Genomic DNA, 26,376 nt, shown 5'->3' on the forward strand with positions numbered 1-26,376 from the left:
AATGTCACATCATTAATGCCACTCATTTATTATTTGGCTAGTGACATACAAATCCAGAAATAGTGTAATAATTACAATAATAAAATATTTTCATTGTCTACAATTTTGAACCCCACTGTAATAGTCAATTAATAAAATTATGTAACTAAAATAAAAAGTTGTTTTCTAGTCTCTCTGCATCAGGTTGTTGAAGGTGTTGAAGGAGGCTCTGTCATCTTGAAGTGCAGTGACAGAAACCTTTTACTTGAAGAAAAACCGCTGACAGTCCACTGGAGACACAACAACATCAGAATTGTTTTTGATATTGTAAATGGAAAAGTTTCTATAAAGGAGCAGGATCCAGCGTATAAGAACAGAGCAGATGTTTTACTCGAGGAGCTCAAGGGCCATGTCTTTCTCAAACTCACCGATCTTCAGCTCTCTGATGAAGGAACGTATATCTGTTATGCCCCAGATTTGGGAATTTTTCACAGCACACAGCTGGTGGTCAAAGGTGTGTTATAATAACTCCTAATGTTATATATTTTAAGTTTCTGTGTGCTGTTAATCTAAAGTGTAGTTCTAAATAATCAAACATGATCTACAATATTGTGTGTTGTTTCATGCCAGATATTTTGCTCACTGCATAGTAATAGGTTTATTAGCATTTACATTTCTAATTTCATTTATTTATTTTTTGCTTTAACAGAACGAACATTACACAAATACGAAGCCATTTTAGTTTGAGTTCGAAGTCACGGTACAGGAACAAGGCTGAGCAGGACTCTGCAACTCCTAATACACTAATAATACACTTTATCTGAACTGGACTTTCTGGACGAACTTATTGTCAATGAAGCACTGAGCACACTACAGCACTGTTCCCCCAATCAATGTAAATATTGTACCATTAAGCTGGAGAGACACTGCTTTTCCTATTGTCTGTTTATAAATTAAATGCTGCACTACTCACCTTTTTTAAATAAAACACAATAAGAAATCTATAATGGTTTTGTGTTCATTAATTGATGTTGTGTCATTGAAGGGTGATGTTTAGGATTATGTAGAACAGGAAGAGCAAGAGAAGAATGTCGGTGGGTCCTCTTGAGCAAAACGGAAGCATTATGGGAATTATGGGTTAAGAAAAAACAGGAAACTAACAGATCTGCAGCCAGTATAAACTGTATTGTAGGAAAATAATTAGTTTCATTTCTCCATTAAATCCAGAAAACGATAGGCACACATGGTCTTCGTGATGCAAACCGTGATTTACATCATAGACATCCAGCCGGCATTCGTATGCATCCATAATTTTCATTCAACATTCAACAGCATTCATAACTCTTGACTTTAGTATTAAACACAATGGCTTGGCCACTAAACTGTATTTAGTCCTACACAAAGCTATTCTAAACAGACATCCACGCAGATCCAAAGTGTCATATCGTTCATCAAAATGGAAAACTGCATTCGGTTATGGCATTCTGGTCCAAGAGGAAAGTGGCTAGTGCTGCATCCGTCCCCCTTCTAGTCAAAACTTGTCCATTGAGTAATTACAGTAATTAAGGGAGGATCAGCAGCTTAAAAGTCAATTTAAGATGAACAAAGCACTGGGTGTACAAATAAATCAGTCCACAAAACTCCATCAAGGTATCACTCCTCATGGTTGAATTGGTCTGTTCCTGTTCCATAAAGACACAAAAGGTGCAAGACTGTTTTCTTGATGCTAAAAAAAAGTTAAAAAAATCAAGCATCAAGCATTGATGCATGTCAATGCAAATATGCAGCACAAATCAAGAGTCTTAAAAAAAGTTTCTTAAAATCCAATATATTATTAGTATGGAAAGTGCTAGGTGAGACGATTCTCTTAATCAGTCACTACAGCCGGGGCAAGCAGTCAGCACCCATGACGACAACCAATCGAGTTGTTCTTTCTAGAGCAGACAGCTTTGCACGTCAAACTTCGTCCTTCACGAAAGCAATGTCCGGGTCCGAGAAACGTCGGGAGGAGGTCTGGAGCTCCTGTGTTTGGGAGGTGTCTGAGGTTGTAGGTGAGGCTGGGAAGAGGAGCTCTGTTCCAGCGCTGATGTAGAGAGACTGGATGCTGTCTTTGCGGCGACCGGGTTGCTCTCGCCGCTGGATGAGGGTGAGGGACTGGGCTTTGCGGGGAGGGAGGGACTGTACAGCTGGATGGCACAAGATTCCTGGGGGCAGCTTGACCGTTTTGGGGATGATAGGGTGGCGACGCTGGAGCTGAAGCCTAGGAGAAGACAGTGAAGTAAGAGAGCCGCTGTCAGCCCACATGCTGCCTCCGTGGGACAGGGTGACAGACTTCAGGGGAGGCCAAGCTGGTTTGGATAATCTTGGAATTACGATTATTTGTCCTACAATAGAGAGACAGAACCAATCAAGCCCCAAAGACAAAAAGAAAGCCCAAAGCAGAGCCCATGCCACCAACAGTCATAAAAGACAGACAACATGCAGTGTCTTATTCCATCACCGCAACCATGCACAAACACTTGGGTTAGATGAGATCACAACCTACTACAGAGCGGATGGCACCGCCACCCTCTTTAATGCGCCAGGATTATCCCGTCCAGACCTGCGCCACACACAACAAGGACAGGACCCACACATGGGTGACTACCGCAGAAGAAAAACAAAGGGCTGGTCCGAAACAAAGAGAGTCTGTACCTTAATACTGACCTTCCGTGTCCGAACAGACCGCTCGCTCTTCCAACAGGCTCTCGGAGCTGACAGACGTCTCCGAGTCCACGTTCTCCTGGTCAGAACCAGGCTGTTCTAGTTCTGGTAGCCTGCAGGCAAGGTCCTCTCTGGAACATAAACCAGAAAACGGCATTCAAGAGTGTGGTCCTGAGACTACTTGTGAGACTTCTTCAACATTTACATACTTTTCCTGCTTGATGGACTTGATGCGCTCCATCAGGCTTCGCTCAGCTTCTGTATCTGAATCCAGGGGCTCATTCTCAGGTACGGCGCAAAGGTCGGAAGACGGCTTCACCCGAACCTAGACCCCAAACAGATACAAACTTCAACTCAAGATAATGAGTTTGACAGATTCTAGCTTTTTACCAATGTTGCCTCAAAAAAGGAAGATGGGACTACAGTCCTAAACATTTTCATTGGACTCAAGTCTGCCCCTACGTGGTTAGTCTATGAAGTTGTAAATCTTCAAGTGTGGCATAAAAAATGGTGAAGTGAAAAATACTAGAGATGTTTCAAAGGTGAGTCAAGTCTGAAAGAAGAGAGGAGGTCTACTGGGAAAGAATTTCCACCACTTGGATGGATGCTATATTTCATTGTGGAACCAAATAAAGTTAAAGTCTGTAAGTTTCCGTGGCATGAGTTTCAAAGGTTTGTAGAAGTCAAAAACAAAGATTACCAGTCAAACCGCTTATCTTTCTGCATTATTGTCGGTTTTTATACAAAAAAAAAAAAAATGTAGAATGCCCCTATTGTTTAATATTCAGCAATTTCTTTTGCGTAGCTTTGAAATTCATGCCATTCACTGCAATGACCACCCAAAACCAGCACACAACTACACCGACATCCACCCGACACCCTTATATACAGATCTAAAATAACACTAACACATGCAGTGGACTGAGTTAGTATTAATGAGGCATGACTTGTACACTGCATGCACACTGGATGCATGGACATGCCAAACTACCGGGATTCACAACACCACAGGGACATACGTACCGCCACTTCTTTGTAAGGAGTGATAAATCTGAGAGGTAAATGCCAGCACTACAGAGACATAAAAACGAGAAGCAAAAAAAGTGTTGCGAATATTACTCTCTGAAGGTGCCTTGTGAAAGGTTGCGGACTGTTGGAGAAAGTGATTGTTCGGGAGGTAAAACATGGACAATTTTCACAGGCATCTGGAAACCAACCACTTTGAAATAATGGTACAACAATGCTAGAAAGACTTTCTGCTAAAGGACAGGTAAGTCAATGAGGGTCAGGTGTACCGTGTTTTGTCTTTTTAGCTTGAGCTGATTGACAGCCAGAGCCTCAGCGTATTCCAGCTGCTCGATCTCCTCCATTTTCTCATTGTATCTCCGGATTTGTTCGTTAATTAGCATCTCCACACAACTGAGGAAAGTAAAGGTTCAGTCTTGACACTTCATTCACTTTAAAAGAGCTTGCAGTGTTGATGTGAAGTCCTTACGTGGTGGTTTTGACGACGTCTTTCATGCTCATGAGTGGGTCGGCGCTGTCCGGACAACGGAGAATGCAGGGAGCAAAAACGATGGCTAGAGAGTTTGGCGTCATCCGGTTGCTCTTCTCCTCCTTCGCAACCCTGCAATGCAACCAGATCGTTCACTTGACAGATACATGGTTTTGCACTAACGGCATTTGTTCTGCATGTACTCATCTGTACCTGACAAGATGGAAAACCAGTCTCTCCAGGGTGTTGAAGTTGGCTGGTGGAAGCTGTTCCAAAACTTTGTAAATGGCTTGCAATTGCTCTTGGTTCTCAGGCAGTTCTGTGAAAAACAACAAAAGAGTTACTGCATGTCCAAGTGCTACCAAAACGACAGGAGAATGGTGTTGAGGGGACCGACCTATTGCACGGAGGAAGTCGTTGTAGTACGTGAAGGTCATGAGAGGTTCAGGCAACTCCCTTAGCCACTGTTTGACAAGACCAGTGACGGCATGGATGGGGTAATCCTCAAGACAAACATTCTCTGGGCCTACACAAACACGCAGTCATTACACAAGATTATTTAACAAAGTTATCAGAGCGGGCAGGGTAAGCTACAAAAAACTCAAGAGACAGAGAGGTCGTCTTCCCAATGTGCCATTGAGCTCTGGAAATATCCATGATGGCTCACCTGCTTCCAACAACTGGTGAAGCTCCTTCATGCGATTGGCTGAGCCAGATTTCCTGTAAATGCCCTCTGTGTACAGTCCGTTCATTTCCACGTGTTCCAGCATTATCTCCAGCACGACTGGCACAGGGGTCTTGTTGTTGACCAGGTGGGACACGCGCACACCGAAGTGTTGTGATCCAGGCTCATCATCACTCTAAACCCACATCACACAAAGATCGACCAATTGAACAAGATTTCTAAATGACTGCTTCTCTAGAATCCTTAGAAGATTGGATGCTTACCTTCTTGGAGCAGAACGTAGCGCAGCCTATGACAATTTTACAAATGCACTTCTTATGGCAAACCATTTTGCAATCTGTAACAAAAATAAAACATCATACGGTGTTCTTGGCCCGAACGAAGGCAAATTAACAGGAGACGCATCAACTTACAACTGCACATGTAGGCCTTCTCCATTCCCCAGATAAAGGAGGGGCACTGATCACAAGACTGCATGATGTTGACTTGGTAATGTGTAAACACATGGTCCAATGGATTCTCCAACTAAATCCAGACAAAATGTTTAGATTTCTTAATTCTCAAGGCAGAGTCGATATGAATGGATGGACTGTTGGACAGAGATACTCACGCTTTTGTCCTTCTTCCTTCTCGTCTTGCGACCTTTGGGTGGCTGAAACAGATTTTACCCAAGTTATGTCAAAAGGATTACATGCATTCATCATGTTATCAATAACTGACATTTTCATCAAATAATTAAGTCTAGAGGGTAACAGGGCATGCATGAACTTTCACCTTGGCTGGATCGGCCTCTTCTTTTTTGATCTCCGCTCTGATGAAGCCATCCAGAACTGACTGGAAAAGATTGACCACCAGTGGAACCTCACCTTTCTGCTTTTCTCCTGCTAGGCTGATCACTTTTTTGTGGTAGCTATTCATCAAAGCCTTATACCCAATTTGTGGTTTCTGTTGTTGAAGAAGAATTTAATAACATGAACCGAAGTTTCTTTCAATGCCCACAATATAAACTTGACATAGCAGACCAACAAATTCACATTCCACCACAGCTGGATAGGAAAAATAGTAATTTTAGGGAGTGCTGCATTAGATCTACTCACAGAGAATGAGTACATCCCCTTGATGTTTTCTCTAAACTGCATAGTGGCAGTAATGAAGATGTTCTCTGTTCCTGAAAGCTGCTTTCCCCGCGAGCGTAGATCGTTCACCTACACGGCATAAGAGAGAAGGCAAGTTTGTCAAAAATGCATACATTATAGATTTAACACCTCTTAAGCCTCGTACACACCAGGACGATAATTGCACATGCTTAACGCCAATGTTTCTCTACATGTCTTTTGTGTTCTTAGCCAATCGATTTTCACTGCTGATGTGCTGAGTGAACGTGCAAATTCACTCCCTGACATTAGATGGCGCTATACAAATCCTATTTGATCTGCAATTCCTCTCCATAACAAATTGATTTCTACATTCATCTTGCCTTAATGCATCTTCTTGGTCTACTTCCTCTTCGTAGTTAGGTATAAAGTGTACTCGGCAAGACTGTTTTATGCTTGAGCGCCACCAAGTCGTTGCGCGTCAGTGTGCACACTCACATTGATGCCCTTTGTTGTGTCAAGGCGTTAAACTTGGCAATAATCGCACGCGATATTCATCCCAGTGTAAACAAGTCTTAACAGTTTTTTCGTACAGTCTTCAATCACTCAATCAATCAATATTGCATCAATTATGCATAGCCACACAATCAACTTCAAAAATCTTGAATATCTTTCAGTCCTATCCATTCTTCAGACCTGATTGCCCAGGAACTCATCAAGGTGGCGTAGCTCATTGGCATTGGTGATCACACGGTTCAGAGAGGAGTTACACTGCTCAGAGGCCCGAGTTGTTGAGTGGCTGATCTTGATGCTGGGGGTCTGAGGAGGTCGACTCGCATGAAGCTTTGAATTATGCAAACGTGATGGAGAAATGGCTATCAAAAACAGGGGAAAAAAGAACAATAAATGGAGATAAAAGTATGATAATCAAAAATAATCCCATGCTGTCTTTGCAGTATGTACCTTCTTTCTGTTCCAAAAAGGAAGCTAGGGTCAGGTCTCCATCTTCCGGGGTATGTGCTTCTTTATGTGGACGTTTCTTCAGGATCTTTCTGAAAAACCCTGTTGTCCTATTATTAAAAAAAATGCACCATTGTATAAAATTAGTTGAAGCAAGTTTTGTATTTTATTATTAATGTCCTAGCAAAACAGAAGCATAGTGTGCTGGGAGGTCTGATTAGGCGAGGGATTTAACTATCAAAACACACTGAGATTGCACACCTTCCCTCAAACTATGGAATTTCAGGAATCTCTACTTCTCTCATAGCAGACGTTTTGCATCTATATATGGGAGTCTGTAACCTATGCCAGGAGTCAGATATAAAGAGTATGCACTGCTGACGTAAGCCAGGGGCTGTATTTTCCCATGAGTCCCAATGAGTCAGATTTCCTGTGTGACCACATTCTAGTACAGATAAGAGTGTGCGATGGGGTTTAAAGTGTTGGATGAGCCAGTAAGCTCTCTCTTTTTAAGATAGACAGTCTTGCAGATAAGGACTGAAACATACTCTGTGCAAATATATGAAAGTACATTTAAATAAAATGACCTTCTTCACAATCTTTTTTTTTTTTTGGGCTAAGCAACAGTTAAATTGGTAACACCAGTAAGTTGGATTGTACCTCTCTGGGGTTGACGGCTGGACAGGTGATGTAACTTGCAGGCTGCGAGTGTCATTAACTTTTTCCTTTAATGTGCTGGCCTTCAATCTTTCAGGACCAACCGTAGTGCTGGACTGTATCTACAACAAAATGTATAAACACAGCAAATGTCTTAATTTTATGCGGTACAGTGTAAAGTAGCATAGCCGTTTCTGCTGTTTAGATAGCAATGGCGCAATGAGTAGCCTGTCAAGTTGACAAGGAGAAAAGTTCCTTCTTCCTATGTAGATAACACTTTTTTAAAGGAAGCTGAAGTGGGTCAGTTCCTCCCTTTACTTGTTCCAAACTGAGTTATTAAAAAGTACAATTATTTTTTTTTTTACTTGTAAAAGAATCAAGAATGGTTGGAAAGACAGAAGAAATAAGCCAGAGTCTGAAATTGTGTGCCACTGAATCTTAATATTACAGTTTTTCATCCCAGAAGTCCAGTTTTAAAGGCCACTGAGATTTCAAAATTCACAGTGAATGAAGTTTTAGCCAAACAGCTCAAGCTATAGTGTGATGGCATGACAATAACAAAATTGGCAAGCGTCTTTAAACTGTACATATAGGATAACAAACAGACTAAAGGCCTTCACTCTGCTTTAGTATCATTTCTTTTTAGTCAGCACAAGTTAAAAATATCTGCAATCACTGCCAGGATTCCAAGCGATTAAACCACCAGCAGCCCCCACACCACAGATCTCAGGACAGCATCAAAGTTTAGGCTGCAATACACCACCTCGAATGGACTGATGGGAGGCAAAGGAATAGTCCAGTACTCTGCATCCTCCATTTCAACACTTTTAATGGGTAAACATATACGTGCAAGTGCGAGCCTGCGTCGCCTGCGTCTTTGATGAGATTTGTCCTGAATCGGCCAGAGAAGCATGATCATGAAAACTCAAGCGACTTTTTAATTTATAATCCTAAATTACCAAATGTAATGAGAACAGCAGATTGTTTGGTTGCATGGCTGCAGTGGAACTGAACCAGTCAAACAAACTTCAAGAGACAAAAATAAATGCATTCTTTCATGTTAACCATTGGGTTAACTAGTTAAATCAAGTCAACGTTACCTGTGATGAACCGCCCAAACCTATTTTGGACACGTCGTCTAGTGACATAGAGATCCCGCGGTTCCTGGTTGAGAAAACCAGATAGAGGCTATTGTCAGAATCATACAAGGAGATGAAAAAAGATATACAAGAAGGAGAACACTAGAAACCATACTGGAGAGTATTGACGAGCCTGTCCTCCAGACTGCGGGGTCCTGCTATGAGGTTTTCTGGCTGAGTGCTGCTTCTTGTTGGTTCTTTTTTCCTGTTGGCTTCTTCTTTGGCAAGAGCAGGTTGAGCGGAAATGGACGGGTCAGTGTAGCCATTTCTTCCAGGCCCAGAAGTAGGGATATCTAAGGCTAAGGTGGAAGGTCGAACGGGGTCAGATGATACATCTTTGGCATCCCTCTTCGTCTTGTCTACTTTCCAAGCCGCAAAGGTATACTGATCCAACTCTTTGCTATCGGACCGTTCATTCAACTTGCCGTCTGCTTTTCCTGGACTCTCTGGAGTCTTGTCGTCTTTTCCAGCCGAAGCGGCTCGCTCAGTTTCTCTCTGGTTGTGCTCTAGGCCACGTTGTCTCCTAAGCTCCCGTTTCTCCAGGCATCTGGATGCTGGAGGTTTGGAGAGCGAAGGAGGTTCGTTTTGGCTTTGTCCGGTTGGTATTTCAAGAGACGTGGGTCTAGCATGTGTACCTTCCTCTCTGGGATGTGCAGAAGACCCATTTTCGTTTTGCTTCTGGTGTTCTTTAACCTCAGGGTGAGGACCTGCCTCAATTTGAGGAACCTTCTCGGAATGATTTTGGTCTTTTGAGACATCAACTTGGGCCCTGCCCTTACTTTCACTCTCAACATCCACAGGAGCCTTAGGGTGCTCCAGCACCAGTGTCTCCACATCGTCAGACTTCTTGCCTGGTGCCTTTGGTTGTTGTAGAGGCGTCTTCTCCTGCTGCTCTGCAGCCTTCCGCTCAGCCTCTAAAGCAAGCCGAGCTGCCTCTTCCTCCAGCTCTTTCTGTCTTCTAGCTGCTTCCTCTTCCTCTCTGGCACTCCTGGCTGCCTCTTCTTCCTCTCGGATTCGTCTGGCTGCCTCCTCAGCCTCTTTAGCTCGCCTAGCAGCCTCTTCTGCCTCCTTGGCTCGTCGAGCTGCTTTCTCCTCCTCCTCTTTTCTTCTCCGAGCTTCCTCTTCCTCTCTTTTCCTCTTCTCTTCCTTTTGGGAGTAGTACCTATCAAGACCCAATCCAAAAGTTAAGCAAACAATGTGCATTTTGAAAGTAAATACATTTGCTTTCGATTTCTTGTTAATGTGTGTGATGTCTATACCATTTGCGAGCCGAATGCCCTCTTGCAAGTGCCTGTATCTTTTTGACGGATGTTTGTGTTCTTCGATATTCTGCTCTCTGTTTGGAGCCTCGCCATGCTGACTGGATCAGAAGCGCCGCTTGGCAGAACTTGTGTTTGCGGTAGCTGAGCCATGAGCGCTGCATACAGAGTCAATCAAATCAAATACCGGACACAAAAATGCAAGAGTACAGCCCAAGCACAAAACCAATTTTGACATACCTGGATTAAGATGGCTGCCTCTCTCATTCTAATAAACTCCATCCTCTGCATTTTAGCCTTAAACCAGCGCTGCAAGAAAATGATTTTGCGCATGACGTCCTTGTGGAGGATGTCCTGAAGCTTTTGCCTTTCCAGCTCTTTGAGATACACCTGTAGAAAAGCAATATTACAAGACATAACAGCTAAAAAGACCAAACCTAGAAAAGTTGTCGATTAAACGGTTCCTAGGAAAAATGCTGACCTTGGTTTTCCCAATCTGGTAGGTAGTGTGGTCAAAGCCAAGCCTGTGCAATAGAGATGATATGTCCTCCAGGGACGTAGCGTTCTTTGGCAGCAACACACGAAACTGCTCAGTAAACTCCTATAATACAGTAAATGAGCTTTGTTTTTTTCCCGAAAAACCAAATTACACATTTACATAAACTTTTAGGGTTAGCGGTTCATCGGGTCATTACCTGAAAGGTGTATTTGGCTCCATAACCTGACCGTCTGATGCGCACTGTTTCCAACATGCCTGTGTACCTCAGCTGCTGCACAATGAGAGCTTCATCAAAGCACATTTCCTTCTGAACATCGGAAACAAAAAACTAAATTAGATCTCATATCAAAGATTTTGCACAACAGAAACAGATTGATGAACTTAAAATCAAGATCAACTCGAACAATGAGGTTTCATTTGCACCTTCTCAGCATTAGAGCGAAGGCATCTGATGAAGAATGGTTCCGCCTTTCCCAGCGTTTCCAGAAGCTTACTAAGAGATGTCTACACGATAGAGAAAATCATAAAGTAGAAAACCACAAATTATGCCTTTGGGCCAATTAGACCACTGGCGTATAATATTCATAGCATTCCCTAATGCTAACATTTGAAATATTAGTGCTTAAAATAGAGTTTAAACTGTTCCAAAACCAAGTGAGATTTCTGTTATTCCTTTCAGTCAACTTGCAATAAAGGCAGATACACAAACAGCTCTTCTCATGCAGAGCACATGGCACAATAAGTTTGATTTTAGCATGTCGCCAAGCTAACAGCATGTAACTCTAAATGTAAAAATGCACTTTAAACAAATACTGGCTAAAATAATATTTTTATATTTAGACTGAACTATTGTACCAACTTTAAGCACTAAGTAAAATATACTTGATGAAATTTGTGATTATGATGTATTACAAGGCCTCCATGAGGTTAGCATTTGTTTTTGCTAATGCTAATCTAATAAAATTCTTTTTTTTTTTACTTGAAACTGGGCACTGATGCTGGGAGGACGTTTCTTCTTGTGTAGATGAAGCAAAGACTTGGTGGTGCGGTCATGGAGGCCCACTACAAATTTCAGTGAACGAGAGTCCAACAGGTTCTGCCCAAACACACAAAAAACAGAAATTCAATCTCTCACACAAGGAGACTTTATTTTGCCACATGAATACCATGGATACATGACGACATGGAAAATCTCATTCCAGCCTAAGCTACAGCGGTAGAGTCATCAAAACATTTACCCAGCACCGCACATGTAACGGAAAGTCATAAACAATCGTGGCTAAACTTTACACTTATTACCAGTGGTGATGGAAATGTACCAGCTGTGCTGCAAATGCTAACAAGTTAAATGTGCTGTAAGTGATTCTTTTGAGTTGTTCAGATTAATACTTGGTTACATGTGTTTATGGTTGCAATCCTATATTTACAAACCAAGCTGAAGTTTTGTACTGAAACCTTAAACGGCCTACAGTTGAACAGTTTCTAAGCAGTACACAATAATGATTAATTACTATTATTAACTATCTTTGAGTTTTTATAAAGTTTAAAGTACAGGATAGGATACTATACAGATACTATACAGAGTAGGATATGTTTTTTAGTTTGCATGCCAACATTTTTTCAATGGCAGGGTTGATTTGGATCTTCTAGTCCAATAATCTTGACCGTGCAGATGTTAAAGAGGGGTCTGCAGAGGACTTGCTCAAAAACAATGTCTCCAAAGAAGTATGTTTATGGCTGTGAGGGAAAAGATAACCTCGTTCAGCCCCCATAAAACCCGGTGTTATGTGAAAAGTGGACACAGTTTCAAATGTGTTTGCATGTTCCCGTCGGTTTGGTTATGAAAGTTTTATAAACAAACCCCAGTTCAACGATGGATTTGCACATCGTTTGATACTGAAAGATGGAGCAGTCCATGCAATAAAAGATCCCAGTCACATTCAGAACCAAAGCGTTAAGTATAAAAGCATCAAATTTCTGTGTTTTGTTGGCAAATCAGTGCGCAAGTGCTCGTAACTCTTTAGCTCCGCCCACGGCATGCCTCCAGGAGATTGACTGATTTTGGAGAGAATCGTAAAGCTGTATCTTTCTTTTATAAATCTGATAAAACTAAAGACTGTTTTGATATGTGAAGGATGAAAACTACTCCATAGGTACTCGAGGTTAAAGTAAGATTGGGCAAAACTGTGTGTTATGCCCCCCTTAACATAAGCTGACATCACCAATACCAGTGGAAGTTACAAAACCAGCGGAAACCACTTACAGCATCTTGAAAGCCAAACACTAACACAGAATTCATTTAAATATGCATTTAGATCATTTCAGCAAACGAGAGCATTACCTTAGGAATGAGTTGCTTTGTCTTGGGGTTCTTGTTTTTCCTGTAAGGAAGGAGGAAGAGGAAGTTGGTTTGTTGAGATAAGAAGCGATGTGATATTGCGTGTTAGTAGAGTGAGTCATGCGTGGCTTGCACGACGTAAGTGAACGTACGCACTTAAGAAGCATTTTAAGAAAAAAGCACAAGATTTGTTTACGCAATGGTGTAGAAAAAGCCGGATCCACATTCGTTTAACATCCCTGTTGAAATCCAAGGATTCGCAGTGCTCTCTGGGGTTAAATCTAGCATGCATTCACCATAACAAAGATCATAGTTTTGGAGGAGATAAAAACAGGGGCGGGTGGGAGTGAGGAATGATGGACATTTTTATTGATGCACAACTAATCTGCGGCATTCCTAATTTGGAGGACAAGTTAACGATTCAAGTGTATTCGATGGCTGTGGTCTACATAAGCCACGTTTCTGAAGCTTTCCACAGCTCATAAAACAGTAGAGACTCGATGGGTGGGTCTAGTATAAGTTCATGCAGCATGTTAGCATGTGGCTACCATTCCGAGCTCGAGGGCTAATGAAGATCACACTGCTTTCGGCTCATAAACTATGCATAAAATGCATTCCTCTAACATACACCACTGGGGAGCCATCTAAAAATAATTGGCATACTTGTTAGATGGATGTTATTAGTGCAGGGTTAAGGACGGTTAAACAGTAAGTCACAAGGCAAGCCGACAAGTAACGGTGCATATTTGGGAAAGTTTGGGAGTAGGGAACATTTCAGAACTAAGCTTAGCAAAGGGCCTCAAGCGTTGGCTTCGATGCCAACCGATGATGTCAAGGCATGAAGGGTCAGCAAGGAGGACCCATCCATTCTGAGCCAGAGGGGAGTCAGCGGTCAAACTCACTGGAGGACGTGGCGCGGGAACCGCAGGCGACCCCAGGACTGCAGCAGCTTACGTGGATCTTCCCCATCCAACTGCAAGTCCTTAATGGAGTTGATGATTTGGACATGCATGTCCCTGATTCAGCCCGGTGAAAAGGTACGGGGAGGAGACAGAAGGAGTGAGGTGAGGTGAGTTGAACAGGGGAAGGGAAAGTACAGGAACCCAACACCAATGTTGTTAACCGACTTTCGTGAAAGGATACACCCTCCACCACAAAATAAAAAGGAATCACGTACAATGAACAAATGCAGGCAAGTGTGTTAAATTCGAAAAGGCCCTTCATTTGGTGAACTATTCCTTCAAGCTTCAGTGGTGACTCCATGCTGTTTTGACCTGACGGGGTGTTAAAACGGGGGTAGGCACCCCCATCAGCAAAGATCTGGACTCATGCACTGGTTCACTTACCACTCGGATCAGAACAACAGGAGGTCAAACAGGTAGGATTGGCACTGGGGGCTGGGAATGCACTGCTAATAGTGCATCAAACCAACCAGGAAGTGAACTCGCTTCCCTTATAAAGGACGCTTTATGGTTTCCTTCCCACTTGGGAGTAGTTACAGGTAATAAACCTCAAAAGGACCCAACTGGGATTTATGAGTGTATGCTGTGGATTTCTTTGAGCAAACCAGGTTAAATGCAAACTCTGGCTTGCCCTTTGATCACATAAAGAGAAAACAGCGCTAGCTTCTGGATCCTGCGAACATCTGAATGCGTTATTTGAATTTGCTCAGAATACCAGAAACCCAGCCTTCCCAAGCCGCCAAGCTCTCCCCGTCTGACCTCAAATGTTCTGCTCAAGTCCACTTACTTCTTACTCTCATAACTAGCAAAGATGTCCTCAAAAGCCTCTAGAGGGCGCTCCTCTGCATGATCAAAGGAGAAATCAAGCATAGGAGCGTGGCTGTAGAAAATAAACACCACACACACACAGTCACTCGAGGGCGAACGCCACCAGCAGGTGCTGATCTATGACCAGCTTTATTGACCGTATGGGTTAAACTTTAATGAAACTGATCAGAGGTCAGTAACTGAGGGGAAACCCTTGACAAACACCAGAGGAAACGCAGAGGGACATTGCAGGAACAAGTACATTTATTAACTTGATAATTCCCACACAGTCTCACTCAAGAACATGTCCGGGGACATATTTCAGCGCAAAATGAAATGAGAAAGTGAGAAATTACATTTTGCATAAAATTATACAGACCATAATACGTTGGCATTATGATAGTTTAGTGACAGCTAAGCACATCCCGCCCAGTTTTCATTACTGAAATGTGAGAAAAATAATATGATTTTAATTGCATTTGTTCTTTGCCTTCAACTGATTCGTATCTGAATAAATGAATATGTAATTTTTTTAGTGCATTTGTATACTTTTCAAGAAAAGCTTTGAAGCTCTGTTTCATTTTCTCCATGCAAATATATTTTCCTATTTACTTCTTTGGATTTTGAAAAGAAATATGACCTGGACATGCTTTCATCACAGATTTGCTAGTTCCAGAAATGGGACTTAGCGCATGAGATTACTGTGAGAATGGGCCTGCAATGTGCCTTTGTGGAGCAAGCATGGTCACATGATCACCTGCCACACAAAGGCAACGAAAGGACAGGAAGAGATCAAGTTCCTCACAATACTTCCCCTCTCTCTCTCTCGCCCTCTCTCTTCAGTATCAATCTCTTTTCTAGCCACAGCAGTCCGAGTCCAAAACTTACCGGTACATCCTCTCAATGGGCAGGTTGGATCTCTGCAGCTCTCCTAGAGGAACTCTGGAGTTTGGTCTGACCACACCTGTCCATCCAAAACACACAAACACAGACAGCGTTGACGGCATGATTTCAACATCCCGGGCGCACCCCACCCACAACATCTCGCAAACAATCTTACTCATTTATTTTCATAATCCCTTCTTAGACTAATCATTCTGAAATCCTTGACCGTTTGCGTCACCGGGCTAGCTTTCTCACGTGCAGGATATAAATAACACGACCAAGTTTTGGGCTAAGCTGGAAACTAGTGCATGATGCTGCATAGGTTACCTGCAGTCTTGGCTGCCCAGCGGCGTCCGGCCTCGTTGAAGGCGGCCAAAGCGCGGATGGAGGCGCGCAGGATTCCCCACCGGAACATCGCCACCGGGTCCATCCCGATCAGCTGCCGGACGTAAGCTCGGTCGCTGCTCCGCAAGAGAGCCACGATATCCGGACGCATGTGATCCGTGTTCTTCTCACGGAAATCCTGTCAATATGCAAAAGAGTCGTTGTACAAAACTTTTCTTTTAAATGCATTTAATACAAATGTGTCATTTTTACATTGATTTTTATCTGAGCAACCTTTAATCATTTTTACTTATGCGTCATTAAAGGAATGTTGTAAACATCAATAACATCAATAACACACAAATAATTAAATAAATATTAATGCATAAAATAATAACATATATAATGAATTATTTTTATTATAAGTTTAAGATGCTAATTTAACTGTGTCAATAACAAAACATTTTAAAAAATCAACAAAATTATTTGGCTTGACCTTACTAGCTAGCAAGCTAGCTAGCTAGCTAACTAGCTAACATATAAAATAAGTTATTTTTTATGACCTTAGCAATCAATACTTTATGTGCCATTACAATAATTTTGTAAAGGTCAGACTAAATGTATTTATATAATTTAGCCTGGCCAAAAAAATAATAATTAAATTTAAATTTAAATAATAATTATTATAAAAAAAAAAAAACGAATTGTGTCACATTTTATTAAAATAAAAGCACAAATTTTATTTATAATAAACAAAATAAATCAAGATTTCTCCTTTTCCTCAGTTGCTATTACCTTAATCTGGTATTTGACCTTCCCTGCAAAATGGAGGATAACGAAGGCTGGCTCCAACACTGGAGTCGCCACAAAGTAATTGTTCTGTTGGTGCTGCTGTTTGAACTTGGCCAGCAAGGTTTTATCAGTGGCGTGAGGAAAGCTTCAAGGAAACAAATGATGTACAAGCACAATACATTGGTGCTAATCTTTAAAAAAACAATAATAAAGAGTTCAGAGAGCAATGAGATGAGTCAGATGAGCGGTCTGCTCTTACTTGCTCTCCTCATCCAGTAAATACAGGAGTCCAGTGGGCTTCTTGCTGATGAGGTGAATACAGCCGAAGTTATCGGTGTAGTCGATGTTGTGCCAGGTGATGCCCTCGGCCTGATACTCCTCCTGCAGGTGGACCAAACACACATTGGGATCAAATCGCCACTAAAAACAAGAGTTCATACACCCTTCTGGAGGTTTCACCCATGCAAACCAGTCCACTAACCTGTTCAAGTTTAAAGATGTGCTGGTTGAAGTAATACTGGAGCTGCTCGTTGGCGTAGTTGATGCAGAACTGCTCAAAGCTGTTGGTGGTGAAGTCTTCAAAGCCAAAGATATCAAGCACGCCGATAGATAAACACTGAAATGATGGAGAAACCACATGATTAGGGGACCTTGAACATCTTTAACGCAGATTCTGATCGTTGTGGTTTCATCAGTCGTACCGAAACGGACTCCTCCATGTCTCTCTTGTTAAGCAGCGCGTGATTGATGCGCAGGACGATCCAGTCGAACAGGGCGCTGTACAGAGACTTGGCCATGGAGTCTCGAGCGGTGATCGCCTGCACAAACAACACTCATTCAGCTACAAGACACCTGGATGCTCGGCTAAAAGTGGCGTATGAAAGGGGATGACTAACGCACCTCGCTGTGGCTGTAGGGCAGAATCAGCTTGTCGTTTACGGTCACCGTTTTCCTCTTGGTAAGAGCCTCCACCAACAGCTGCTCCTTAACCTGGACAACAAACATCAACGTGACACTCGAAATATCCAACAAACTACAGCAGGAAAACCATGCGCAAAAATCAAGATATCATGTGATCAACTCAAGACAAAAATGAAGGAAAATCAGTTTTTGCCCATTCAGTAGGTCAACACAATACCTATTCAAAATATTCAACAATATTTTTATTTTATTTTACAAATTTTTAATAAATACATAAATATATATCAGAAAAAAAAAACAATAGTAAAAAAAAAACAATAACAATATAAAAAACTGTATATAAAATAATATTTATTATTATTCTTAAAGATTATTCATATTTTATATATTTTATAATTTAAATTATTACATTCAAACAAATCAAAACACATTTCTATTGCAATAATAGTATTGTACTGTAAAATAAAAATAAGATTTAATAATAATAAAAATAACAACAATAAAAACATTCATATAAAAAAGAAAACAACATATAGATAAAATAAAGAAAGAGAAAAATCATTAAAATAATTACTAAAATTATTAAAAATATATATTTTTTAATAAATATATTATATTTCTATTTTATTTACATTATGAAATATAATCAATAAAGAAAAATGAACACTGGAGTAACTATAAAATATTTGTAAAAAATAAAGCATTTAATAATTATAGCAATTAAAATTATAATATAGTAATAATTATAACAACAACAACAATAATAAATACAGATATTCAACTTTTATTTTGGCAGATTTCATCATTACAAATTTCGGAATTTATCCAAGCACTAAACAAGTTTTTTTTTTTTTTTAGACAACCATTATTTTAAAATGTATCCCTTTATTGTCATACAGATCTATCGCTTATATTTAGTTTTTCCTTTATTTATTATTAGTATTCATAAAATACTCACTATATTATGAAACATCTGATATTCCCAGATTCTGAAATATATGCGAGTAAATCTTTTTGTAAGTTTAAAAACTTTTATATCGACCGTGTTATGATGAAATCTGTATAAATGTGTAAAAATCCCACCCCTGGTGGTACGTTTTGGAAATGCATGTACCTTTAGCAGATCTGAGAGTGTGGAAAGCACCTCCGGCGGGCCCACGTCCAGACCCTCCTCTCGGCCGGACGACTTCTGACTGTACGTCACGTTACCCAGATACAAGATGGCCGACAGAACGGAGAATATCCTACGAGGAACGCAACGGACAACATAGCGTCTCAGATACTTGATTTCCTTCTCCTTGCAGTCAGAAGACATTTGTGGTAAGGGTTTGACTCACTGTCTCTTGGTGGCCGGCAGGAAGCCCACCATCTCCATCGCCTGCTGCAGTCGCTCGAAGTCGTGCCGAAGATCGTCCGCATCTTCTATCGTAAAGTTTTGCTGCAAACGAAAACAGAAAACCGTTGCAATATCAATGCAGTTTTTGATGCAAAAGCTATTTTAGTATGTAGTAAACACTAGGGATGCACCAAAATTATAATTCAGTAAACGAAAATTTGGGATGCATTTGCCACGAAAACCGAAAGGGTATACATATAAATATATATATAAAATGTGTATATGATCGCGTTCACCTGTTTGAGGTAGAAGTATTCTTCTGGCTGCAGGAGTCTGAATTCGCGACGCTCCTCCTCCGACGAACCCACCAGCAGATAATAAAACACGTGATAGTTCCTGAGCGAGGAGTAAAAAACAATGATTTATTGAGCTGGAAAAGACAGTTTTCGACAAGTCACATGTTCCTCATGGTTTAAAGTAAACAACAGTCGAGCTACCACTTGTCAGCTAAACTTGTTGGGTATAGGAATGGGCGATATATTGCATGCGATTGTCACACGCATTTCGTCAGTAAAGCCGTAGATCACTGACAAGCTACACAATATCGCGTTCATTATTGAAGGCGATTTATCTGGAATAATGAACGCGATATTGCATAGCTTGTCAGTGATCTATTAAATGGTGCTCCATTTGAAAGCAGGTGATGGTGATTTAGCACTAATCAGGGAACTGGCTTTACTAACGAAATGCATGTGACAATAGCATGCAATATATCACCCATCCCTAATTTGGTATATATACACACACAATATATATATATATATATATATATATATATATATATATATATATATATATATATATATATATACGTGTGTGTGTGTGTTTGTGTGTGTATAGGCCATTTTGGATCAATTCATTTACATAATCCATCTGACTGATTTAGCCGATTCATTAATGATGGTACTACTCAATTATGCTGATTTAAATTGTTTTGTTTTTCATTAAACCAAAAATTTATTTCATTCATTCATTCAAATGTATTTATATATTCTCATTTTTTATGCCATTATCTGGTTTCTGTACCGAATCATTTGCATTGAACCATCTGAATGAATCAGTTCATTCGTAAGTGATGGTCCTATTCGATCTCTGCTCACTAAAATAAAAATATTCAGTCTAATACAGTCTTTTTTTAATGCATTTAAAACTATGTAGATACTAAATTTATTTAGTTGCACGTTAAATTCGAAGATGATGATATCTTGTTTTTGAACCAATTAATTTACAAGAGTTGTTTCCCCGATCTGAGTCATTTGAATGAATCGGTTCACTAGAGTACATCCCAAAAGCACATGCTGCTCATCTAATGAACCAAAGCTATTTTACAGTGTGTTTCACACTATTGAGTCTTTATTTCTAGGCTATGTTTTTCAGGTTTCGATGTTGATCTGATCCGAGCTGATAATGATGAGGTTAACTGTGACGGCTGTGAGAGCGATGGCCGACAGATACGCCGGGGAACATCTAACCAGCCAGAGCAACGTTTATCCGTACCTCTCGTTCTTCTCTCGGGACACCAGACGGGACTTCTCCAGCAGATACTTCTCAACCACAGCCCTGAAACACAACCACAAACACCACAAACCTCAGTCTGCGCACACATGTCCTGAACAAAACCCTCTTTCCCATTATATTATTTTCATGAAACATGCATTTTGACGACAATTAAATGCATTGTTATTATTATTACATAGTCATTATTATGAAACCGTGATCGTCTTTTATATTGCATATTAATATACTTTATAATTAATAATTGTATTACCATTAATTCATGCTGATATAAAAATTTCAAAACAACAACATTTTATTTGTAATGTTTTTCCCTAAAATAATGGTAAACTAAATTTTTTTATTCATGTATTTAGATATTAAAAGTGTGCAAGCATTTATTAACATCTACATGCATTAATCAAATTATTGCATTAATGCTGATTTAAGATATTAATCTCCATTTTATTTACTTGTATTTGTTTCTCATTGATGTATTTCTACTCTAGAGTTGTGTGTGTGTTATCAGGAGTCAGTGTTTGACTTGATGAGCCTCGTTCAGTGATTTAAGCTGAACTCTCTCGGGCCGGGGGACAATAGAGAGACTCAGAGCGTCCCGCCGCTTTATTGACTCTCGGCTCCATCACACACTCATGACCTTTGTTCACAAGCACAAAGCATTGTGGGTAAATGACACACCAGGGTTTGGTCGGGAAATGTCCAGGTTTCATTACAGTGCAAACAGATGTTTAGGAATTTGGTATTTCTTGAAAGAAAATGTATGTTTATTTCATATAAAATATTCACTGTAATGCAGTTTTTTATATTCCAGTTATCTATTCATTTGATTTTATTTTCATATGAAATCTATTTTTTTTTAACTATGTATTTATAAAAAAAATTATCCAGACATTACATTTATTTACATATTAAACATTAATTTATTCATGCAATTTATTTAAATATAACATTTATGAACTGGCATTGTCATTTATCACGCAAAAATATAAACTTTATTTAAAAAATAGATTTTTTTTACAGAAGTAATTACTTTTGGCGACTTAAATCAAGTTTTTTTTCTTAATTTATTAATTTATATATTATATTAATCATTTACCCCTATTTATATATAAAATGTATCCGTTAATCTTTAGATTTTCATTCATTACATTATTAAAATAACTTATTTATTATTTAAATTGATTCATTTAGATATGACTTTTCTTTAGTTATTCATTTTTTTTAATTCATCATAGTACTATTAATTTTTTTTTTTTATTTAAGGTGAAATTCTTTGAATTGCACTCACCCCCCTCCAAAAACATAATTATTTAAATTTATTTAAATGTAAAATAAACATTTATTATTAATGTTCACATAATAAATATATTACATTAATTTATTAAATGTATTTCTAACATTTTATATATATATTATATATTTATAATAAATATAATTATAAATTATATTTATTATATAATTTATTTAGCTAGTTATTAAATTTACCTATTTACTTACAAACTTAAAAAAATAAATTTTAATTTCTATTCAATCGTTCAATGACTTATTGCTTCATTATCTGAAAATGTTTAAATGAAATTCACAGGTGTTTTCTTTTTCCTGCACAACCTTTCGGTTCAGTGTGATTTTTCAGGGCCAAACTGGTCTGGGAATCATTTGACTGGAAGCTCAAGTAAACATCAAACCTCTCATGCAGAGGGAGAGAAGCCAAAGAGGACGACTACAAGCAGAAGAAAACAGAAACTGGGCAGATGGCGGTTCAGATGACACGAACGAACAATAAACCACAGAATCGATCTCAGATTAGAGGCAGCAGCTCTTCTGAGGAGGAAGAGGAAGTGACATCAGAGGGCAGGGTGTGTGTGTGTGTGTGTGTGTGTGTGTGTGACTCTCACCCGCGCACCACGCCGCTCTCCAGGTAATTGACCTGGATGAACTTCCCGAATCGGCTGGAGTTGTTGTTGTGGGCCGTCTTTGCGTTTCCAAACGCCTGCGAGAGACAGAAGGAAAAAAAAAACAGGATGTGTGACTCCGTAAAATCAGATTTTGTAAAAAGACAAGTGGTTTTGTTTTTTACAGCAAGATATGCAGACAAATAATCCTTACATATTCTAAAAACAAACATTTATTTATTGGTTTAAACGTGTGCACTTAATCCAAAACATAACAACATTTTGATTATTAATAATTAAAACATTATTAATAATATCATTATAATATTATCATGATGCATAATGATGATCAAATGTTATTGTATTATTATCATTATACATTTAAAATTAAAATTAAATTTAAATTAATTAAATAATATTATTGTAATAATATTAATTAATAATCATATTATTGTAATTAACATATCATAATAATAACAACAATATAAGCATCATACTACTTCATTATTACTATCAATTATTAACAATGAATAATAATAGTAATAATAATAATGTATTATGATATGAATCATTGTTATTTGCAAGTTACACAACAATAATAATAACAATTATTATTACTTTAATAATCTTTTAATTACAAGTAATAGAAATAATAAATTGAAAAACAAATCGCTAAATGTAGAAACAAAAATATAACCATAGCTAAACAATATTAAACTATTTAATTCAAAATGTACATGCAACGTTATTATTAATTATTAATTTATTAATGTAAATAATAATTATCCTCATTATTATTAGCAACAAGAACAAATAAAATTAATAAAATTGCAGTATTTAATAAGATTTAATCCTAATTTTATGTAAAGATCCATATAAATAAATAGCTTATTACTAATTATTTATAATAAAAATTTAATACAAATATAATAAAAACATTATTATGATTATTATAATAATGTATTATTATAATTGATGATAATAATAATGAAATACGATAATGAAACAAACAAATGCAAAATATTATACACAAATTTTATATACATTTTTCATTTGAAATGACTTATATTTTTTTTATTTCATTTATTTAATGTTTTTAATTAGTGGATAAATACAGATAAATAAATAAATAAAACACAAAATGCATACATTAATCGAAATCCTTTGCAGAGCGGACTGCAGAGAGGAACAGGTGCATGATAAATCAGATTAAATCACACTCCTGTGGTTTCAGACGGTCAAGAAAACAAACTCTGCTCTGCGTTTGCGTCAATCTGGTCCGGCCCACAATGCACTGCAGTGTTCGAAGCCCCGCCGCGGGGGAAAGAGGCTCTGCATGCTAAAGAGGAGGCTTTGTGCTGAACAGCAGTGGGAAGGGCGCTAACCTAATTAAGATCCCCCCCCCCCACGCTCGACCTTTGACCCGCTGCTGAAGCAGACGGCTGAACATTGGGCAAAGCTTGAGGGGATGCTGTAACCAATCAGGACTGCTGAACAGTTCACCCCAAAACAACGATTCGGTCACCGATGACTTCATGACGTTACAGGACGCGGCGTTTGTGTTCACAGAGTAACAGAAAATATGAACAGAATAAATAAACGAATGAATGAATAAATAAACTACCTAATACACAAACAAATGACATTGTCGTCATTTATTTTTGTTCCCAACATTTTTGTTCCAAGTAAGTAAAAATAACTATACATAAATAATTATAAATAAATAAATAAATAAATAAAAATAACTAACAAAATCTATCATTTTAAATTAAGTAATAATAATAATAATAATAATAATAATAGGAAGCAAAAACTCTAAATGATAATAAACTATTTAATTAAAAAAGTCATAAAACAAATTTATTATTAAAACATTATTATTATCCTTAATAATATTACTATAAAAAAAATAGTAGTAGTAATAATAATTTTTTATTATTATTATTATTATTATTTTAGTATTATTTTTACTACATAACAACAGATGTTATTTATTTTATAGCGATTTCAATTATTGAAAAGATTAAGATTAAAGATAACTATATAAAAAATAATGAACGATAAGTAAATTTAAATAAAACCATAAATACACAGAAACAAAGGCACAATAAAATAATTAAATAAAATTTAACAGAAAATTAACAAATAATTAACTACAAAATAAAAATGGAACTGCAAAATATCATAAATGGAATTTTATTTTTAAAAAATCATAATAAAGCTTCTTTATTATTAAAACATTATTATTATCATCCTTTATAATAATATTTAATAAAAATAGTTCTAATACTAATACTAATAATAATTACTATTATTATTATTACAACATCGGTTGTTGTTTATTTTCAAACTGTTAAAATAATTGAAAAGATTAAGTAAATTTAAATAAAACCATAAAAACACAGAAACAAAAGCACAATAATATGAAAAAAGTAAATAATGGCTAAATTAAAATAAATAAATAGCAAAAATATATCTCAGTAAATAAAATTAATTAAATAAGTAATGATTAAATAAATAAATTAAAAATGTAATGATGAAATAAAAAACAAACAAAATACAAAATCAGTAAACAAAAAATAAATTAATGATTAAATAATAGGTAAATAATGAATCAATTAAAGTAAAAAAAAGAAATAAAAAATTAAGTACATAAATAACTTGTAAATAAAAAATAACAAATAAAAAGTAAAAAAGAAAATATGCAAGCAAGTAAAAATAAATAGAAGTAACATTTAAAAGCAATAAGCTTAAGCTTTACATAAACAGATTTTTTTTTTCAAAGGTAAACAAAATGAAGCATTTCACTCTAATGTAGCTTTTTATCTCGACTTTAAAACAGATTCTGGGACTGAACTCGTGGAAACACACATTCAGTAAAATTCATGGGAAAGATAAAAAGCGAGAAGTGAAAGATCTGTTTCTTTAGTCGCTCAGAAACGCTTTGACACAAGCGTGCGTCGATCACTAGACAGACAGCGCAGCACGTCTCCATCTTCAGACTCTCGCTGACCGATTGATCGCTCGCGATGCTATGAGGAAACTCCAGGACGCTTTCTGTCAGAGTGACGCAAACGCTGAAGCCTCTTCTGCAGAGCTAAATAATAATAGACCTGTCTGGACTAGCTCTTATTATTTGCTGTTATCTGGAAGTCAGCTTTCCACGACAAACCACGAGGTTCTGCTTCCGGAAAGAAACTGCAGCTCTGATAACAATTAGATAACATGACATTAACACTTATCAAATTAATGGCATCAGAAATCCTCCAGTTTGTGCTCTGAGAAACACTAGGACTAAATAATGACATAAATATTAATATAATTACAGGGGGGTTTTATATATATTTTATCTTAAATATTTTATAGTTGATCACTTACATTATCATATAAATAAAATATTTTTATTATTTAATACATATTTACAGAAACTATGTTATATTTACATAAGTATTTAATATAGATCAATATACTATTATTTATTTTAAATGATTAATTTATCATTTAGATATTTAGTATAATTAGTATTAAATTATCATAAAATATTAAATTATACCATATACACACGGATTAAATTTAATAAAACATTTTTTTATTATTTCTAAAATTATTTTACATATAAATGCAATGTTATGTTTGTAAAATTTTTAATAATGCATAATTTATACAATAATTTCTACTAAAATTTATAAAAATGTCGTTAAATAAAAATAAATAGACGATGTGTTAATTTATATTTAACTATACATTATATACATAATATTCAAAAGTGCTGATGTACATAGGTTTACATAAATATAGATAATTAGCAATAAATCATATTACATATATACACAAACTATATATGTGTATTTAAATATTAATTAATAAATATTAATACAATACTTAACAATAAATAATTTACTTATTTATTGTAAGTTAGATACATAAAATAATTATTAAATTATTGCTAAATCATCGCATATAACACTAATGTAGAAAACATTCTAATGATTATAGTAATGCACACATGTACTAATGTATATATATAATGAAAAAATTCAATATTTAGATCACAAAAGAACATTATATATCGTT

At 37.4% G+C, this 26,376-nt stretch overlaps 1 protein-coding gene across 3 annotated transcripts in view; it reads right to left on the reverse strand.

Annotated features, from left to right (window-relative positions):
* Positions 1 to 1,145: 1,145 nt before the first annotated feature.
* LOC113039407 (unconventional myosin-IXb-like) overlaps positions 1,146 to 26,376 on the reverse strand; it is a 44,679-nt gene continuing 19,448 nt past the window's right edge. The window contains exons 3-42 of one of the 3 annotated variants that reach the window (XM_026197303.1): positions 22,306 to 22,400; positions 20,393 to 20,455; positions 19,132 to 19,231; positions 18,837 to 18,937; positions 18,614 to 18,743; positions 17,479 to 17,568; positions 17,280 to 17,396; positions 17,060 to 17,194; positions 16,838 to 16,959; positions 16,582 to 16,723; positions 15,790 to 15,985; positions 15,466 to 15,541; positions 14,558 to 14,650; positions 13,711 to 13,824; positions 12,812 to 12,851; positions 11,450 to 11,566; positions 10,894 to 10,974; positions 10,667 to 10,777; positions 10,453 to 10,572; positions 10,212 to 10,361; positions 9,972 to 10,129; positions 8,828 to 9,874; positions 8,674 to 8,737; positions 7,577 to 7,695; positions 6,920 to 7,026; positions 6,653 to 6,831; positions 5,960 to 6,067; positions 5,637 to 5,807; positions 5,473 to 5,514; positions 5,276 to 5,387; positions 5,126 to 5,199; positions 4,845 to 5,037; positions 4,575 to 4,703; positions 4,391 to 4,496; positions 4,178 to 4,309; positions 3,978 to 4,101; positions 3,706 to 3,753; positions 2,892 to 3,007; positions 2,686 to 2,813; positions 1,146 to 2,363 (exon numbers count right to left, since the gene is read on the reverse strand). In XM_026197303.1, coding sequence (XP_026053088.1) covers positions 1,936 to 2,363; positions 2,686 to 2,813; positions 2,892 to 3,007; positions 3,706 to 3,753; positions 3,978 to 4,101; positions 4,178 to 4,309; positions 4,391 to 4,496; positions 4,575 to 4,703; positions 4,845 to 5,037; positions 5,126 to 5,199; positions 5,276 to 5,387; positions 5,473 to 5,514; positions 5,637 to 5,807; positions 5,960 to 6,067; positions 6,653 to 6,831; positions 6,920 to 7,026; positions 7,577 to 7,695; positions 8,674 to 8,737; positions 8,828 to 9,874; positions 9,972 to 10,129; positions 10,212 to 10,361; positions 10,453 to 10,572; positions 10,667 to 10,777; positions 10,894 to 10,974; positions 11,450 to 11,566; positions 12,812 to 12,851; positions 13,711 to 13,824; positions 14,558 to 14,650; positions 15,466 to 15,541; positions 15,790 to 15,985; positions 16,582 to 16,723; positions 16,838 to 16,959; positions 17,060 to 17,194; positions 17,280 to 17,396; positions 17,479 to 17,568; positions 18,614 to 18,743; positions 18,837 to 18,937; positions 19,132 to 19,231; positions 20,393 to 20,455; positions 22,306 to 22,400 — 5,778 coding nt within the window. In that variant the 3' untranslated portion in view covers positions 1,146 to 1,935. The remainder of the gene's footprint in view (positions 2,364 to 2,685; positions 2,814 to 2,891; positions 3,008 to 3,705; positions 3,754 to 3,977; positions 4,102 to 4,177; positions 4,310 to 4,390; positions 4,497 to 4,574; positions 4,704 to 4,844; positions 5,038 to 5,125; positions 5,200 to 5,275; positions 5,388 to 5,472; positions 5,515 to 5,636; positions 5,808 to 5,959; positions 6,068 to 6,652; positions 6,832 to 6,919; positions 7,027 to 7,576; positions 7,696 to 8,673; positions 8,738 to 8,827; positions 9,875 to 9,971; positions 10,130 to 10,211; positions 10,362 to 10,452; positions 10,573 to 10,666; positions 10,778 to 10,893; positions 10,975 to 11,449; positions 11,567 to 12,811; positions 12,852 to 13,710; positions 13,825 to 14,557; positions 14,651 to 15,465; positions 15,542 to 15,789; positions 15,986 to 16,581; positions 16,724 to 16,837; positions 16,960 to 17,059; positions 17,195 to 17,279; positions 17,397 to 17,478; positions 17,569 to 18,613; positions 18,744 to 18,836; positions 18,938 to 19,131; positions 19,232 to 20,392; positions 20,456 to 22,305; positions 22,401 to 26,376) is intronic. The other 2 variants (XM_026197304.1, XM_026197305.1) reach the window with 2 other exon arrangements.

The sequence above is a fragment of the Carassius auratus genome, chromosome 22 (assembly GCF_003368295.1).
Source record: "Carassius auratus strain Wakin chromosome 22, ASM336829v1, whole genome shotgun sequence".
Taxonomy (NCBI): Eukaryota; Metazoa; Chordata; class Actinopteri; order Cypriniformes; family Cyprinidae; genus Carassius; species Carassius auratus.